Source organism: Cutaneotrichosporon oleaginosum, assembly GCF_008065305.1.
Source record: "Cutaneotrichosporon oleaginosum strain ATCC 20508 chromosome Unknown ATCC20508_contig01, whole genome shotgun sequence".
Taxonomy (NCBI): domain Eukaryota; kingdom Fungi; phylum Basidiomycota; class Tremellomycetes; order Trichosporonales; family Trichosporonaceae; genus Cutaneotrichosporon; species Cutaneotrichosporon oleaginosum.
Window position 1 is genome coordinate 1,049,747 of NW_027072170.1, and position 16,907 is coordinate 1,066,653.

General features: G+C 61.4%; 7 protein-coding genes across 7 annotated transcripts; 4 read left to right on the forward strand and 3 right to left on the reverse strand.

Moving 5' to 3' along the window:
* Window positions 1-192: 192 nt before the first annotated feature.
* On the forward strand, window positions 193-3,692 carry COLE_00434 (uncharacterized protein; the record flags this gene model as incomplete). Its single annotated transcript, XM_018420927.2, has 2 exons — window positions 193-1,426; window positions 1,462-3,692. 2 exons carry the CDS (start codon window positions 193-195, stop codon window positions 3,690-3,692), a joined length of 3,465 nt encoding a protein of 1,154 aa, XP_018277200.1.
* A 3,656-nt stretch (window positions 3,693-7,348) lies between these two features.
* On the reverse strand, window positions 7,349-7,883 carry COLE_00435 (uncharacterized protein; the record flags this gene model as incomplete). Its single annotated transcript, XM_018423781.2, has 3 exons — window positions 7,349-7,556; window positions 7,660-7,781; window positions 7,833-7,883. The coding sequence occupies 3 exons, from the start codon at window positions 7,881-7,883 to the stop codon at window positions 7,349-7,351; spliced, it is 381 nt and encodes a 126-aa protein (XP_018277199.1).
* Window positions 7,884-9,438: 1,555 nt separating this feature from the next.
* On the forward strand, window positions 9,439-11,482 carry COLE_00436 (uncharacterized protein; the record flags this gene model as incomplete). The annotated part of the gene is made up of 4 exons (XM_018421474.2): window positions 9,439-9,992; window positions 10,026-10,441; window positions 10,477-11,319; window positions 11,355-11,482. The coding sequence occupies 4 exons, from the start codon at window positions 9,439-9,441 to the stop codon at window positions 11,480-11,482; spliced, it is 1,941 nt and encodes a 646-aa protein (XP_018277198.1).
* A 562-nt stretch (window positions 11,483-12,044) lies between these two features.
* Window positions 12,045-13,330, reverse strand: COLE_00437 (uncharacterized protein; the record flags this gene model as incomplete). The annotated part of the gene is made up of 2 exons (XM_018421473.2): window positions 12,045-12,850; window positions 13,009-13,330. 2 exons carry the CDS (start codon window positions 13,328-13,330, stop codon window positions 12,045-12,047), a joined length of 1,128 nt encoding a protein of 375 aa, XP_018277197.1.
* A 948-nt stretch (window positions 13,331-14,278) lies between these two features.
* Window positions 14,279-14,437, forward strand: COLE_00438 (uncharacterized protein; the record flags this gene model as incomplete). Its single annotated transcript, XM_018423780.2, has 1 exon — window positions 14,279-14,437. The coding sequence occupies one exon, from the start codon at window positions 14,279-14,281 to the stop codon at window positions 14,435-14,437; it is 159 nt and encodes a 52-aa protein (XP_018277196.1).
* A 627-nt stretch (window positions 14,438-15,064) lies between these two features.
* On the forward strand, window positions 15,065-15,653 carry COLE_00439 (uncharacterized protein; the record flags this gene model as incomplete). Its single annotated transcript, XM_018423779.2, has 2 exons — window positions 15,065-15,125; window positions 15,172-15,653. The coding sequence occupies 2 exons, from the start codon at window positions 15,065-15,067 to the stop codon at window positions 15,651-15,653; spliced, it is 543 nt and encodes a 180-aa protein (XP_018277195.1).
* A 338-nt stretch (window positions 15,654-15,991) lies between these two features.
* COLE_00440 (uncharacterized protein) lies at window positions 15,992-16,710 on the reverse strand (the record flags this gene model as incomplete). The annotated part of the gene is made up of 2 exons (XM_018426204.2): window positions 15,992-16,560; window positions 16,641-16,710. 2 exons carry the CDS (start codon window positions 16,708-16,710, stop codon window positions 15,992-15,994), a joined length of 639 nt encoding a protein of 212 aa, XP_018277194.1.
* Between the last annotated feature and the right edge of the window lie 197 nt (window positions 16,711-16,907).

Sequence of the window (16,907 nt, forward strand, 5' to 3'; positions counted from 1 at the left end):
GACTCGACGTCCGAATGGCCGCGAGTGGACCGAGAAGGGGGGTGTCGCTCTTTTGCCGGGTGCTCGCCAAGTCTCTTTCCGCTCATCAGACTATTCCTCTCCTGCTCGCCGGCCCACCACCACCCCGCCTCCCCCGGCCCTCTCGGCACCCGCCGCCCTCCGCCCCGACTCTCCTTCTGCTTTCGCCGCGCCATGGCCTCCAGAGGCGCGGCCGCGCTCCTGCCATCGCGACTGGCGGTGGTGGCACCTTGCGCGGGCCATGTCGGCGTCAGGCTAGCTGCCCAAGCTAGCCTTGCACCCTTTAGACATCCTCGGTTGGGCTCGGCGAGCCCTCTTTTTCTGCGCTCCTTCTCCACTGCGTTGGGGTCGGCGCGCCCACTTTTGCGCCCTCTGCAGACTTTGCGGTTTGCGCGGTTCGAATCCACTGCGACTCCGGCATCCAAAACCTCGAAGGATGAGGGCAAGGCCAAGGACGACAAGAAGGCTTCGGTCCCCGTCAAGGTGCACCCGGGTATGCTGCCGGTGCAGACCAAAGCGGATTCGGCGTCGATCATGAAGCTCCTCACCCTTGCAAAGCCGCAGTGGAAGCTGCTTACTGTCGGCGTCTCGTGCCTCGTCCTCTCGACTGGTGTCTCGCTCGCGGTCCCCTACGTAATCGGCAAGATCATCGATTTTTTCGCTCCCGGCTCCAAGGAGAATCTTCTCTTCGGTCTCCCGCTCGAGCAGGCCGCAGGGGCCCTCGCCATCGTCCTCGTGATCGGTGCGATTGCCAACGCTGGCCGCAGCATTTGTTTGCGTCTCGCTGGCCAGCGCACCGTCGCCCAGATCCGCAACAAGACCTACCGCCAGTACCTTGCGCTCCCGCCATCTCACATCGAGACGGCGGGCGTTGGTGACGCACTTTCGCGTCTTGGCCAGGACTCGTCGATTGTTGGACAATCCCTCTCTGAAAATCTCGGCGAGGGCCTCAAGGCCGTTATGGGTGCTGCTGTCGGTGTCGGCGCCATGTACCTCATCTCGCCCAAGCTGTGCATGGTCATGCTCCTGCTTTTCCCGCCAATCTCCGTCGGCTCCTACTTCTACGGCCGGTATATTCGCAAGCTGTCGCTCAAGACGCAAGAGGCACTCGGCAACATGTCTAAGCTTGCGGAGGAACGTCTGTCCGCACACCGCACAGTGACTGCCTCCAACACGCAACCGTCCGAGCGAGCACTGTTCGCGGGTAAGGTGTCGGACGTCTTCAACCTCCAGAAGAAGGAGACGTACGCCAACGGCATTTTCCAGGGCTCCAACGAGGTCGCCGGTGACTTTGCCATGATCGGCCTTCTGATTTATGGCGGCATCTTGGTCCAGCGCGGCGAGGTAACGGTGGGAGACATGACTACGTCGCTCATCTACGTCAACTGGATTGAGTGGAGTCTCAACAGTAAGTTGACAGCGTACGCACGCGGCTGACATCAGCTCTCGCTGGCTTCTTCACCGGTCTCATGCGTGGTGTCGGTGCGTCCCAACGCATCATTTCTCTTCACGCCCTTCCATCGCCCGTCCCGCTGTCCGTTGGATCCAAGGTCGCTTCAGCCGATGCGGGCCCGATTGAGCTGCGGGACGTCGCCTTTGCGTATCCCTCGCGCCCAGACGTTAAGGTGCTCGACGGCGTCAACCTCCGCATCGACCAGGGCGAGCAGGTTGCCCTCGTCGGCGGAAGCGGAAGCGGCAAGTCCTCGATCCAGCTACTCCTGCTCCGTTTCTACGACCCTACGGGCGGACAGGTTCTCTTCGGCAACAAGGACATCCGCGAGTTTGAGCCCGAGTCGTGGCGCAAGCGCATCGGTTATGTCCCGCAGGACCCGATTCTTTTCGGCGGCACCATTGAAGACAACATCAAGTACGGGCACCCAGAGGCGACTCGCGAGGATGTGGTTGCGGCCGCGGCCATCGCCCACTGCGACTTCATCGAGCGTATGCCCGAGGGCTTCAGCACGATCATTACCAAGGCGTCCCTCTCTGGCGGTCAACGCCAGCGGATTGCCATCGCCCGTGCGCTCGTCGGTAGGCCCTCCGTTCTTCTCATGGACGAGGCGACTTCCGCCCTGGACTCGGAGTCGGAGCGCGCCGTCAACGCCGCCCTCGACAAGCTCTTCCACGACACGGACATCACCGTCATTCTCATTGCCCACCGTCTCTCATCTATCGCCCAGGCCGACCGTGTTGTTTACCTTGAGGGCGGCGCTATCATGGAGGACAGCTCGTACGACGACCTCATCACGCGCCCCCACGGCCGCTTCCGCAAGATGGTCAAGGGCCAGATGGCCAAGATCAAGGACCCCGTCGGCGAGGAGAAGGCTGAGGAGGAGCCTACCTCGGCGCAAGCCAGCCCCAATGCGTCCGACGTCCCTCCCGCCATCTCGGTGCAGAACCAAGTTTCCGCATCCTTGGTTCAGCGCCGTGAGCTGCACACGTCTGCGCGCCGCTTCTCGTCCGAAGTTGAGGTGCCCCAGCCGCCTAAGGAGTTCCGCTCGGTCTACTCGGCAGCCAACGCTCCAGCCGAGCCGCTCGCTGACCTCCCTATGCCTGTTCCTCAAGCTCCCGCGGCGCCCCTTGCTGCGTACAAGCCCCTGCCGCCTATGACTCTCCCGCGCCTGATCAAGGTTTATGCGCAGCTCTCGAAGCGTAACCTCTCGATCCTCATGACGCTTACTGCGACAACCGGCTTTGCGCTGTCACCGCTCCCTCTCTCGCTCCCCGTCCTGGCCTGCCTCACTGTCGGCACGTTCCTCACCTCGGCCGCTGCCAACACGTTCAACCAGATCCTGGAGGTGCCGCTCGACGCGCAGACGCCTCGCACGCGCGTGCGCCCCCTTGTTGCCCGTCGCGTCACGCCCTTCCATGCCGCCTCCTTTGGCGTGGTTTGCACCGCACTCGGCGGCTCGATCCTCTGGTTCGGTTGCAACCCTACCACCGCGTTGCTCGGCATTGGCAATCTGCTCCTGTACTCGGGCGTTTACACCCCGATGAAAAGGTTCAGCGTCGCCAACACTTGGGTCGGTGCCGTCGTCGGCGCCATCACCCCACTCATGGGGTGGACGGCTACTGGCGGTTCTCTGTGGCCGACAGTTGAGCAGCCACTGCTCATGCACTGGCCGCTGGTCGAGAACCTTCCCGATCTCCCGAACCCGATGACGGCTTGGATGCTTGGCGTCCTGCTCTTCTCGTGGCAGTTCCCGCACTTCAACGCGCTCTCCTACATGATCCGGCCCTTTTACGCTCTCTCGGGCTACCCGATGCTGAGTGTACTGAGCCCGCATCTCAACGCCCTCGTCTCGCTCCGGCACGCGCTCATCCTCGTCCCCGTGTGCGCGGTCATGGCCCCGCTCACCGGCTGCGTCGACTGGAGCTTTGCGCTCACGTCTGCCGTCCCCAACGCATACTTTGTCAAGACAGCGTGGGACTTTTACCGCCGCACGAACGAGCAGACCGCCAAGCGCGTCTTCTTCGTCTCGCTTTGGTACCTCCCCGCCGTGCTGGGCCTGATGCTCCTGCACAAAAACTTCGGCAAGTGGTTCAAGACCGAGCTGGAGTGGGAGCACAGCGAGGAGGGCCAGGCGCAGATCCTCGCCATCGAGAAGGAGCGCGGGCGCGTGCTCGTCGACCATGGGACTGTGTTCTCACATCCCAAGGCAAAATCAGAGTAGGAGAATATAGACAACTGTACCACTAGCATTATGGCATATCATCCCCGGCTACGATTAGGTGTGCCGACGTTTCTGATCGCCCTCTGGCTACTGAGCCGCTCGCTCACCATGACGGGCCGCACCACATAATTGCATCAAAATTACATGCACACCGATTCTCTTGCTATGCAGGACACTGTTGCGCTCGTCGCGTGACTGTATCTAATCAGATGACGCCCACGCGGCCCACAAATAATGTAGTTTGCCACCGCCCTGAGAGACGCCGAAACAAAAACATCAATCACGCGTCGGTCGACTAACCTGCCCTTCACATCTCTCATTTCTCGACATCCACCGGCGGATGCCGCTCCGCCCATCCTGCATCAACCTGTGAGAGCAATACCACTAGCCCTGCGGCTCTCCGCGGGGCGCCTGGCCCGGAGAGATGCCTTTCCATCTCCAACACTTCCTATCTCCCGATCTCCATCATGGACGCGACGTGCCATCCACTCCTCGCCCGCGCTCTCAACAGCGCGGACCGAGGTGGTCAGCGCCGCCGTGTCCCCTCAGTTTCTCGAGGACGATCCCGCCCTCTTCGACCACGCGTACGCGTCGTTGCGCGCTCCAGTCAAGGCTTCGATGTCCGCGCCAGCCCCCGCGCCCTCGATTGAGGACTGGATGCCCGTGCGCGACTCAGACTTTGAACACGAGGACTACGAACCACCAGACTCGTCGACATTTCCTACCCGCCCCCTCCCCACTCCACCACCACCCACGTCTTTCGATGCGGCCCTCAAGAAAAGCCGCCGCCGCCGACGGACAGCCGCCGAGCTGGCAGCCCTCGAAGCCGCGACACCACCACTGCCCCCCGGGACCGTACCCAGTGCCGATAAGACGCGCTTCGACTGGCGTCAGCGCGCGCTGTCCGCCATGCCCCGCGCCAAGGGCCGGCACTGGTATCCCGATGCGTGGCGCTCCCGTGTGCCGCCCCCCATGACAAAGGTGTCCGAGGTTCAGCCGCTGTGGGCTGAAATCCGGCGGTACGCTGAACACTTTGTTCCGCTGTTGCAAGCGGAGCAGGAGGAGGCAGAGCGGCAGTTTGCCGTGCGTCTCCGCGAGTGGCCGGACGAGCAGCTGCGCCGCGAAGGATACATGCTGGCCGAGATGAGCGCGAGCACGGCGTGGCAGCCCAGATTCAAGGTCGAGGGTGTGGTCATCTCGTTCTACCCCACCGGCCGCGCCGCGACGCGCCCGCTGCCCCCGCACCAGTTCGAGCCGGGCCAGACGGTCATTCTTAGCCGGACAGATCCCCTCACGGATGCCGTGCCGGACCCCAAGGGGCCGGAGGACGCGCCGCTGCGCGGCAACGTACTCAGCCACGGACGCGGGAATGTGCGCGTCGTCTTTCCCCTGGCCCCGCCCGATATCGGCGAAGGCAAGTGGCGCATCGACATTGGATGCTCCGACTTCTCGTTCAAGAAGCAGAAGGAGGCGATCACGCGGCTGAACCTTGACCCCGTTGCGCAAGATATGGCTGAGTTCGCCGACCAGCCCGCCAAGCCCACGCCCAAGGCGATCGAGGACGAGGTGCTTGCTGCAGCGGATGCCGCGCGGCAAAAGACGCCAGAGCAGCGCATCTTGTACGGGACGGCATTGCGGGACCTCATCCTCCGCCGCTTCCAGGCCGACTATACGCCCAAGCTAGATGTGGAAGGCGTTGAGGATGTGGCCACCGAGACGCACAATATGGCGCCCGGGGACATGGAGGCGGGTGTCAGCCCAACCCCGCATGACGAGGTCACACCTCGCGGCATCCTCACTCAGAACAAGCTCATCGACTCGTGGACACGGCGGTATCGCACCCCGGCGGGCGTCGCACCGCTCGTGGTCGAGGGCGATCCTGAGATTCCGCTCAACGACAGTCAGACGCGCGCGATCGCGATGATGCTCAGCGAGCGCCTGAGTCTTGTGCAAGGTCCACCGGGGACGGGCAAGACGCGTGTGATCGTCGAGGCGATCAAGCTGCTCAAGCGCCACTGGCAGGTGCCGCATCCAGTCCTCGTGTGCGCGCACACGAACGTGGCCGTCGACAACGTGCTCGCCGGGTTGCGGGAGCACGGGCTTAAAGTCGTGCGCTTCGGCACGGCGAGCCGCGTCCCGGAGTCTCTGCAAGACGTCACGTTTGAGGCGCTTCTGGAGAAGCACCCGCTGTGGGGGTATCTCGACAAGCTGCGGCGCGAGCGCGACGACATCCAGACGCATATGGCGAACGGGGGGTTGAGCAAGCAAGTTGCCGAGGGCAAGCAGAAGCAGAGCGCGGCGCTGAACCGGCGCATTTTTATGATGCGCAGACGCATCCACTTCGAGGTGCTTGCCGACGCCGACGTTGTCTGCACGACGTGCCTTTCGGCGACAAGCAGATGGCTCGACGCAATCGACTTCCCCTTCGTGTTCCTTGACGAGGCGAGTATGGCTACAGAGCCGCTCTCGCTCGTTCCACTCACGAAGGGGAGTGCGCAGGTCGCCATCATCGGCGACCACAAGCAGCTTCCGCCTGTCATCGTGAGCGAGGCAGCGCAGGCGGGAGGATTGGCCACCTCGCTTTTCGAGCGCCTTATCCACGAGCACCACATCCCCTCGATCATGCTGGATACGCAGTACCGCATGCACCCCAGCATATCGGCGTTTAGCGCCGGTGCATTCTACGACGGTGCGCTGCGCGACGGAACGCGCCTGCCCGACGGGCGCGTGCGCCCAGGTCTCGAGCCGCCGACCACGGCGTTCCTTCTCCCAGATAAGAACGGGGAGACGATGAACGTGACGTTTCTGAACCACGACTTTCCCGAGAGTCCGCAGAACCGGTCGATCGCGAACCACCACGAGGCCGGGAGAATCTGCGACATCGTCGCTGACCTGCTGCACAACAACCCAGGACTCAAGGGCAGCGACATCGGCGTGATCGCGCCGTACGCGGCCCAGATCCGCACCATCTCCGAGTATCTCACAGGAGACGCGGCACGGGGCGCGGCGTTCCAGGCGTGGCTGGGGAGCGAGCGCGCGGCCGAAGTCGCTGATATCGAAGTCAAGACGGTGGACGGGTTCGAGGGGCGCGAGAAGGAGGTCGTGCTTTTCAGCACGACGCGCTGCAACCCCGCCGGGTACATTGGGTTTTTGGCCGACTGGCGTCGTTTGAATGTCGGATTGACGCGCGCGAAGCGCGCGCTCATCGTCCTCGGCTCGGCGGCGACACTGAGTGCCGCCCGTATTGGGAACCATGCCGCCGACGCCCTCCCGCGTGATGGCGTCAAAGTTTGGCGCCAGTTCATGAAGTTCCTCAAGGACCGGGGGATGGTCATGGACGACCCGGCGTAGGTTGTGGACGGAGAGTAGATGGAAGTCATATACCTTGCATCATCACACCACTACTATATGTAAGCATGTTGCCCGCGTGTGTAGAAGTGGGGAGATGATTCAGAGGCGGAGGAAAAGGTGGCATTCATCACGAGCTACACCTCCGCCACCATCGCCGGATCACAGGACAATAGAATACAGTGCATGAGGGTATACCAATGCTGATGCTCGCGGTCGCGATGCCCTTCTAACCGCCTCTAATCTACACAACGCCGTCGCCGCTCAAGCTCTACCTCACCCTCGCCGGTCCCATCCCACACTCGCGTCTAGTACGACGACTTGGCGACCGCCTTCTCGTCGCGGAACAGATGCTTGCAGTGGATGCAGTAGTAGAAGAGGGTCATGTTTGTTGTGTGCCGCTTCGCCTGATCCTGGTAGAACACGGCCCCGTTTTTGAAGCACTGCGGGCACTGAATAGGAGAGCGCTGCAGTGTGGGGTCTGTCTCGAGGTCCTGCGTCTGGCCCGCCTGCTCCCTATTGTTAGCTTGCGTTCATTTAATGGCAGTCGCGCTTGCCACAGACACAACCGTGCCCGCGGCGAGTGAGGTTCGTGGAGCCTCCCACAGCGCTAACGCACCGAGCAACAGTCAACAGGTCGTTCTTGTACACGCAAGGCGCCCAGCCGGGGTCCGACGTCGCATTCTCCGCATACTGGCAGTTGCGGCACTGGTAGAGCAGCACCTTGTTCAAGTTATCGCTCTGGCGTCAGCGCTGAGCTCGTGACATCCTCGCAGGAGATGCAGGACGCACGCGTGGGTAGAGCAGGTTGTTACACTCGCCACAGAACTTGAGCGTGGGCATGGTGAAAGATGAGAGTTGGGGATGGGCGATGTGGATGAGCAAGCTGCTCGTTGCGGCTGGCTTGATGGCAATTCGAGGTCGAACCCAACAGTCGTGCGCCTATCCGCGGTTGTCTCTTAAAGATGGTCCGGATCCTCCGCGGGCCTACTGGGCACGTGGTTCACTGGAGGCTGAGAAGTGGGGCAGCTACCGCCCATGGTTAGAATGGAAGCGGCGGTCTCGGAGGTAGCATGAAGGCTTACTATGCGTTGCATAATCACACAATACACAGTGCCCTCGCATGTCAACCTCAACTGCTGATGCTCTCCGCGACGCGTCGTATCCTTCGCGATGGTCACTCGGCTCGTCCCGTCCACATTACAACGCCCCCCTTCCTCAACTCTAAAGCTGGAATGTCAACGCGTATTCCACGCAAGATCTGGCCGGGTATCGCGGGCAAGAGATAGCAGGCTATCGTCACCAGAATCTCTGAGCGCATGTCAACGGATCAACGGGTCAGCAGGGAGGAGTCAGACTCCCGAATAGTAGTCTGTGACTTCTCCCTTCGGCGTGTCAGGCTAACACAATTCATCGCGCCCGAGCATCGAGGACCGCCTGGGAGCTGGGCGCCTGCACCTTCTATTCATTCAGTCGCAATTCATTGCGAAATATTAAATATTAACCGAGATCACTCCGAGCACGCCTGATGCGAGCGGTGTGCCTGACAGCATGGGACCTGGTAACCCGGATAGCTCTCGGAGCAAGCTCTGTGGTACCCCGCTCCACTGTAAAGGTGTGAGCGATGGTAGCGAGGGAGACAAGGGGAGGGATTGCGACGAAGGCGGATGCGATCTGGCCATGGTCGAATGATGGCCGTGCCGCGCAGGGGCGCTGGTTCCCGCCCGGCCCGTGCGCCTCAACGCCAATAGATACTTCCTTCGGCTCCCCGTCCTCTATCGCTTCTTCTATTCTCGTTCTCTTTCTCTCTCTCTCTCTCTCTCTCTCTCTTTGTTGACAACATTGTCTCGACAACACTCGGCTTTGAGTTTGCGACAAGATCGCGACGGACGACGACTAGGAAGCCAAGACTCCGGCCGATCTGCAAGGCACGGTAGTCGGCTGGATTGATTATTTATCCCTGGGAGGACACGCGCCTGGCATCCGCCGCCACGCCGTCCTCGGGCTCCGGCGCCTGCGCTCTAACCGGCGTTCTGAGCTGAGCCTGGTTAACCTTCGGGGGTCAAGCCACTTGACTGTACGTGTAATCGACCATTTCAGCTCTGCCACTCTTTCATCGTGACTGAAACCTTCAACTCGATCGCTTTGCTGTCCCATACTCCTTCTAGCTCGCCATTCTTGACCGCTCGCATCACGACGCACGACTCTTTGACGCCGACTTGCACCTCGCAGCTCGCTACCCTCGCTCCCTCGCTTCCCCTGCTCCCCCGCCCCGGGAAGCGCTTAACCCACGCCTTCTCCTCACATCTAAACTGTCCTCTTACCTTCACTCGACTCGCCTGATCCCAACCCGGCCGTTACTACCTCCCCCCTCCTCCCCTCCCTCCCTCTCCGCGTCATGGGCCTGCCACTCCCGCGGCTCCCGCTGCCGCGTCGGGTGCTCATGATAGGCGGCGTGATAGCGGCAATCTTCCTCCTACTCCACACCTTCGCCCCAGCAGCATTACCGCCAGTGCTCGCGCCGAGCTACATGCACCGTGACCCCGACGCGCCGTTGTGGTCGTCGTCCAAGTGGATCCCTCCACTTATCAACGGTGGCCTTCCCGACCTGCCAGCCGAGTACGAAGCTGATGGGACGTGCCGCTTCCTCTCGGTCGTCGAGGCGCTGTCTCCTCAAGAGCGCGCGTATGCCGAGGGCATGCAGCTTACCGAAGTCTCACCCGGCGTTGTGTCTGTCACCAACGCCACCGCAGAGGGTGCGCACCCCATTCTCGGTCTGCTCGCGGCCGGTGAACGGCGGTGGGGTGACCTCATGAACCGCCAGAGCAAGACGCTCGAGCAGGCGTACAACGCGTACCTCGCCAAGTGGGGCCGTCCACCTCCCAAGGGTTTTGACGACTGGTGGAGCTTCGCCGCAACTCGTGAAGTGCTTTTGATCGACGAATATGACCAGTTCGTCTGAATTGTAGTGTTGGCTGACGGCAGAATCATGGAGTCGCTCATGCCGTACTACGGCCTTTCGATCAAGGAGTTACAAGCACGCAACGCCGAGATGGAGAAGGTCGTGGAGACATTCACTCTTATCGTCACCAATGGCAAGGTCGAGGTGCAGTGGAACGACAACTATGCACGCGACAGGTGGTTCTCGGCGCGGCCTCGCGCGGACGCCCAGGTCAACCTAATGGAGAAGTTCCTTCACCTACTGCCCAACCTCCGTGCCACCTTCTCTATACACTCCCAACCGACAGTGATGCTCAATCACGACGTGCTCGAAAAACTGGAGAAGGCCGGGCGTGAACATAAGGCTGTCGACAACCCCGGTGATACCGACACCAAAAAGTTTGACTGGCCCATGGCATGCTCCAACGACTCACCTTTGAAGAAGAAGGAGAAGGAGGAGCGTGAGTAATCGCTTGAGAAGTCACGCTAACCTCAGTCGCTACAGACACGTTCATTTCACATCACGCCAAGGCCATGAACCCTTGCTATCACCCATCGCTGCTGGAGAGCCACGGCATGTTCCTCGAGGAGCACATCGAGACCTCCAGCCCTAGACCACACACCAAGCTACTGCCCATCTTCTCGCTCTCGAGAACCCCAGTCAACCAAGACATCCTTATTACTCCAGTTGGCAGGGATGGACAATTCGAGACCGCAGGTATCGAGCCCAAGTGGAGAGAGAAGAGCGGCAAGATGTACTGGCGCGGCCTCGCCACCGGCATGTTCCATGACAAGAAGGCCGGGAGCAAGTGGCGCCAAAACCACCGCGAGCGCCTGCACTTCCTCGCCAACGACCGGACAGGCGGCGAGGTAGATGTCATGGTCCCTGTCGGAAGCACGGGCACGGCAAAGTACGAGCGTCACTCGCTCAAGGCACTCGGCGACTACTACACCAACGCCAAGTTGGCGCACGGCCCCTGGCAGTGCGACGAAGGAGACGGGACTTGCGCCGAGATGCAGAGCGAGATCGAGTTTGTGCCGAAGGATCCCAAGGAGGAGAGCAACAAGTACAAGTATCTTCTGGACACGGACGGCAACGCATGGAGCAACCGCTTCCCGCGCCTGATGCAGGGGCTCAACGTCAAGCTCAAGGCGACCGTGTTCCCAGAATGGAACTCGCTTATCCTCCCGGAGTGGTTTACATATGTCCCAGTCAAGATGGACTACTCGGACGTGTACTCGATCCTTGCCTTCTTCCGCGGCTCTCCAACGGGGCGAGGATCGCACGACGAGGTCGCGCGTCGCATCGCGAGGAACGGCCAGTGCTGGGTCGAGAGGAGTGAGTGCACACCGCGCGGACGTGCTAACTGGCAGCATGGAGGAGTGAGGACTTGGAGGTGTACATGTTCCGGCTGTATCTTGAGTGGGCACGTGTTGTCTCGGACGACCGTGACAACGGCAAGATGGTGAGCCTGGTGCCCAGACCAGTTCGGTGTGGCTGACATACAGGACTTTGAGCTCCAGCCGTGGCACAAAGACAAGATTGACGTCGCGGCCGAGCTCGTCAAGCCTGGCATTGACGCGTAGAGGCCAGAACGACTCGCTCTCGCATCACATAGAACATCTGTACCATAGCTCCCATTCGCATAGTCGGACATTACATGAGGTGAATGCATATCGTGGCATCAAAGACAACTTGAACCAATCTGCTCAACAGCTGACCCCATCGACTGTAGCGCGACGGCGACGGCGCACTGCCAAGTCGCAATCGCGGACGGGATGCAGGGCAGCAACCTTCGTCGCCTTTGCTTGGCAAGCGCGTCCATCCCTGGTAGGCTAATCTCGGTGTCGGCGGATCCGTCACCTCCACCACTCCGCATCCTGCACGTCGATCGGCGAAAAGATGATATCGCATACATGGCGTGCGGCCGCGAGAGGAATACACTACGACGAAAAGAGAGGGAACTGCGTTGAGCACGACAATTGCGTGTCCAGGGGTATACGATGCACAAGGAGGAAAGCAGACAGGGAGGAAGTGGGAGGACGAGAGAACAAGCTGATTGCTTATTCTGTGACACCCATGACCTCGACGAGGCCGAACGCAGCGCCAGCCGCGAAGCCACCAACGAGGGTCATGCTCACGGCACCCCAGAGGTAGCCGCGGTAGCCGCCTGTGGCACCGGTGAAATATGTCTTGACGCCACCAAAGAGGAAGAGGATGATGCCGGTGACGATCACGCTCCAAAGAAGGCCAGTCTCGGCCGAGTCCGTGCACATGTAGGGGATCAGGGGGATAAGACCACCGAAGAAGTAAGAGAGACCGATGGTAAGAGCCGACGTCCAAAGGCGGGAGCGAGGAACCTCTTCCATGCCCTCGCCGAACTTGAGAAGGAAGGCAGTGAGACCGACGTTGGGGTCGTGCTTCTCATCTTTGGAGATGGCGTTCTCGATGTCGGCGCGCTCGACGCCCTCGACAGCGACACAGGCCTCGTCCTCGACCTCGAGAAGCTCCTCGGCTACAAGGCGCGAGAGAGCCTCCTTCACGCCGAGGGGGCCGAGGATAGCGTGAACCTCGCGCTCCATCTCGCCGTCGCAGGAGCGGAGAACGCGCGCGTGAGTTTGCTTGCGAAGGTAGTGGAAGTGGTCCAGCTCGGCCTGCGACGCGAGGAAGCCACCGAGGCCCATGGAGATAGCGCCAGCGCAGAGCTCAGCGAGACCACCGGTCACGACGAGAGTCGAGTTGCCGAGCGACGAAAGACCAGCGGTAAGGGCAAAGGGCACAGTGAGGCCGTCGGAGAGACCGATGATGCAGTCGCGCACGATCTCGGGTGAGATGAGGTGGCGCTCGTCGTCGCCCTTGAGCTCCTTGCCTGGGGCGTCAGCGAATGGAAACAAAGGGGGAAGCGAGCGGCAAGGGGGAATGTGGTGCGATCCATAGGACGGCGAGCACGCGGGGCGCGTGTGCCCGCTGACCCAGCAGAACCACACCGTTATCGCGTCGCCACCTTCCCTCTGTAGAGATACTCACAGCACTGGCCACCCGACGCGCCGCACTTGGAGTGGAGCGGCTCCTCGTCCTCGAGCAGGTCCTCGACGCGAAGTCGACGGTTGGAGCGGTTGGAGCGGTTGGAACGGAGTGATGAGGTGGAAGGGCGACGCTCGATTGACCAGACGCCCTCGGAGTTGCTAGTGCCGTTGCCGCTGCGCTTGAGGGGGACAGACGCGCCGCCGGTGGTGGGAGTGAGCGAGCTGGACGCGCCCTTGCCGCCACAGCAAGCAGCGCCGCCCTTTCCACCACAGCAGCCGGATGGCTTGGAGAGGAGGGGAGTGCGCTCGGTGTCCTTGCCCATGGTGATGAGTGAGTGAGAGGTGGCGGGGGAGTGAGATAGGGTTAGGTTGTAGTAGCAGCGGAGAGGAATGAGAGAGAATGTCAAGTAGTGAAGTAGAGAAAGCGATTGATGGGGGGGGGGAGTGAGATAGGTTTTACTTGCGGAGGGAGGGGGGGGCGGGGGGGGGAAGGTTAGTACTGAGGCGAGGGGGGCGCCGAGGCGTTACGAGGCGTGTGGGTGGTGGATCGGTGGAGAGGGAGGGCTTTGAGTGACGTACTGACCGAGGACACTCACCCAAACACCCACATTGTACCTTGCTGAGTGATCCCACAGGCACACTAAGGGTGAATTCTTATTGAAAAAAAGTGCAATCACCCTGGCTATTGGGCACCTGGAATGTGCCGGATCCCCACCGTACGGCTAATGCTTAGAAATGGGAGCGCGGCGATTGGCTGACAATGCGGAGGGCGAATGGGCTGATCCAGAATTAGAGGGAACCGACACGCCCGCCAAGCGTGTGCCCATCTGTGCGCCCCTTGCAGTCTCGGCCGTGACGATAAACATTTGAATTGAGAGGTATGCGATTGGACGGGGCTTCGCAACGTTCGCACCATGCGCAGCAGCGCGTGCATCAGGCCGAGCTGATCGGCGCGTCGACGGGCATTGGCATATCGGCAGGGTTGTGTGCGCAAATCGGCCAACGCCCGCAGCCCGCAGCCCGCAGCACGCACAGCCAAACAAGACCAGAGGAGATGGAGGAGACGTGAGGCATAGAGGAGGAGACGCTCGAGACGAGAGGCACAAATCGAGACACGGGAGGGAGGACGATCGGACGAGAAAGCGTAAAGCGCAAGGGGGAAGGGGAAGGGCGTGACTCGCAGTCGACGTAAGATGAGCGTGACCGTGACGCCGCGATGCCGCGACGCGCGACGACACAGCCGTCCCCGCGTCCCCCTCCGAGCTCCGTACATGTCACTACAACGCGTCTGCAAGCTACAAGCTGCAAGCTACAAGCTGCAAACTGCAAGCTGCAAGCTGCGAGGTTACAACTGCCACCTCCGCCACGCTGACAGTCGCAGCGAGGAACTCTTCCACATGACCATTGAGCTCTCACAATGCCTCACATGATGAATTAACACACCTTCTCATAGATATGCAGAAGCATTAACAGAAGCCTTAGTCTCTCATGCGATCATCGACGATCACTTGTCGGGCCTACGTACTCTGGCCCAATCAGCTCTCTTCGGATCTTCGGGTGCGCTCACCACATACCTCTGCATGCCCGCTGCCCCGCTACCCCGCTGCTCGCTGCTCCTCGCTCTATCATTTCATACTGTCACTCACCTCCTCGCTCTTCGTCGATCATCTATACTTGTATCCCATCACACCTTCCTGCCTCCAGCTCACCTCCCGGCCGCTCGCACCCTCGGCGGCCGGAGGCCTTGCCACAGCCGCTCCGGCCCGTGTCATGCTCGCACGGACAAAGCGGTGTCGCTCAGACCGCGCCGACGCTTCTCTTTCCGGTCTTTCATAACCGCTTACGACTTAAAACTCGCGCTCCCAGCCCATACTCACACCCTCACATCATACTCTCACTCTCATCTAACTCTCACTCTCGCACCATGGGCCGCTCCAAAGTCACGTCGCCTGCCGCCGCCCTCCGCGCCCCCTGGCGCGCGCAAGTCGAAGAGGCGCTCAAGACGGGCCCTCTTGCGCGCGGTGCGCCGCCGCCGGCGTTGCACGCTGACGTCAGAAATGTCCCTCGCGACCACGGCCGGCGGCCACGCCCGCGTCCGCCACGTCACGTTCCAAGGCTGTGAGTCGCTCTTGCATGCCTTGCAATCCTTGCATAGCTCACATAGTCTCGCCTTCCGGCTTCCTCGAGATCGCGACGGACCGGTGCAGCGGCAAAGTGCTCGACGTCGAGCTCGACCCGATCGTCGAGATCGCCTGGTTCGTGCCTGCCGCAGGATTCCAGTTCCGCATCCGCGGCCGGGCCGCCATCATCGGCGAGGCGCACGAGTTCTTCAACGCGCGCGGCACCCTCCGCATCCCGCCCACCGCCGACGAGTGCTCGTACGCGTACTGGGCCGAGCAGCGCGCCCAGGTGTTTAGCTCGCTCGGCCCCGTGGCCAAGAAGTACGACCACGCGCCGCCGCGCGGCGCACGCGTGCCCCCCAACACCGACTATGCGCACTTCAACTTTGTCATTGTCGCGATCGTGCCTGAGCGCGTCGAGGTGCTCGACCTCGCCAAGAAGGGGTACACGACGTGGATTGTAGAAAAGGGCGAGTGGGTCGAGGAGGAGCAGCCGCCCGTGCTGATGGAGCGCGCCCACATCTAGGTTTGGGGGATTGATTGCATTGGCGCGCACGGAGGTGCATGGACCTCCGGGAAGCAGTTGCTGAAACAAGGGCGAGTGGGTGCGTGGCATGGCTGGGCACACTCACACGCCGATCTACTGATACATTGATGGCAGCGACACGAGACAAGGCGAGGAAAATGATGGTGTGGTCCCGGCACGTGCAAAAGCAAGTAGTGCACGCAAGGCGGTGCTGACAATGGATTCTTGGATGGTGGGTCGAGTGGACGCGCGGTAAATACAGTGTTATTATTGTGGACGTGTGTGTAGTGACGAAAGACAGTGGCAAGATCACGGCCAGCCCGCCCTCGAGTAACGCCCTATGCTTTGTCGAATACAAGTCCAAGCAGCGGCGAGTGAACCGCGATAGGCGTGGTCGGCGTCTGCAGCGAGGAGTCGGACGATGTCGACAACGACATTAGGACGCTCGACTTTGTCGTCGAAGTCGAGAGGGGGGATGACCAAGGCGAGAGGCTTGTGGACCACGAGTGGCGGGAAGTAGTCTTGTTTTCGACGCTGAAGAAGTACCGCTTGCGGCGCTTCACAGTTCCGCCGCCACCGCGGTGAAGCTCAGCCGAGCCGGCCTCGGAATACTTCACGGATACGTGGAGGTGAGCGTCAGATCGCTTCTCGTCCGGATTAACGACGCCAGACTCGCCCTTGCCGTTCCCGGTGTGGTAGAAGATGGGCCGCCGCACAACATCGGCCATTGTCTTACACACGCCTTGCACGAGAGCGTCAGTTGCGAGGTCGCTGGTGGCGAGCGCGTTGTTCACGTCCGCCGTCATCGCCGTGATCGTCAACTCGAACCGTGCTTCGGCGGACTTCTTGGTCTTAGACTGCTTCGGGGGCAGGCCAGATAGGCAAGGGCTATCCACATGCGCATGGACTGGCGTCAGCTTGGTACGGAGTTTGTGCCGTGGAGTACTCTGAGGAGGCCCATCTGACTGTTCTAACCGCGTCACTTACTATTGTGCCGCAGCAGTAATTGCTGCACGCCGCTAAGCAGTGCGGCTCGAGGATCCTTCTCCACTACCATGGAGAAGGTAGTGCGGGCCATGCCGGCCGGGAGAATGTCACCTGCATCGACGCGAGCCCTTGCAATCGGAGCTCTGGGGATTGGGGCGGGCTTGGGCTGGGGCGCAGCTGTCGGAGGGGTGCGGGGCTTGGGAGGGGCGCGAATGCGAGGCTCGGGAGGAGCGCGCGGCTTGGGAGGGGCGCGGGGCTGAGGAGCAT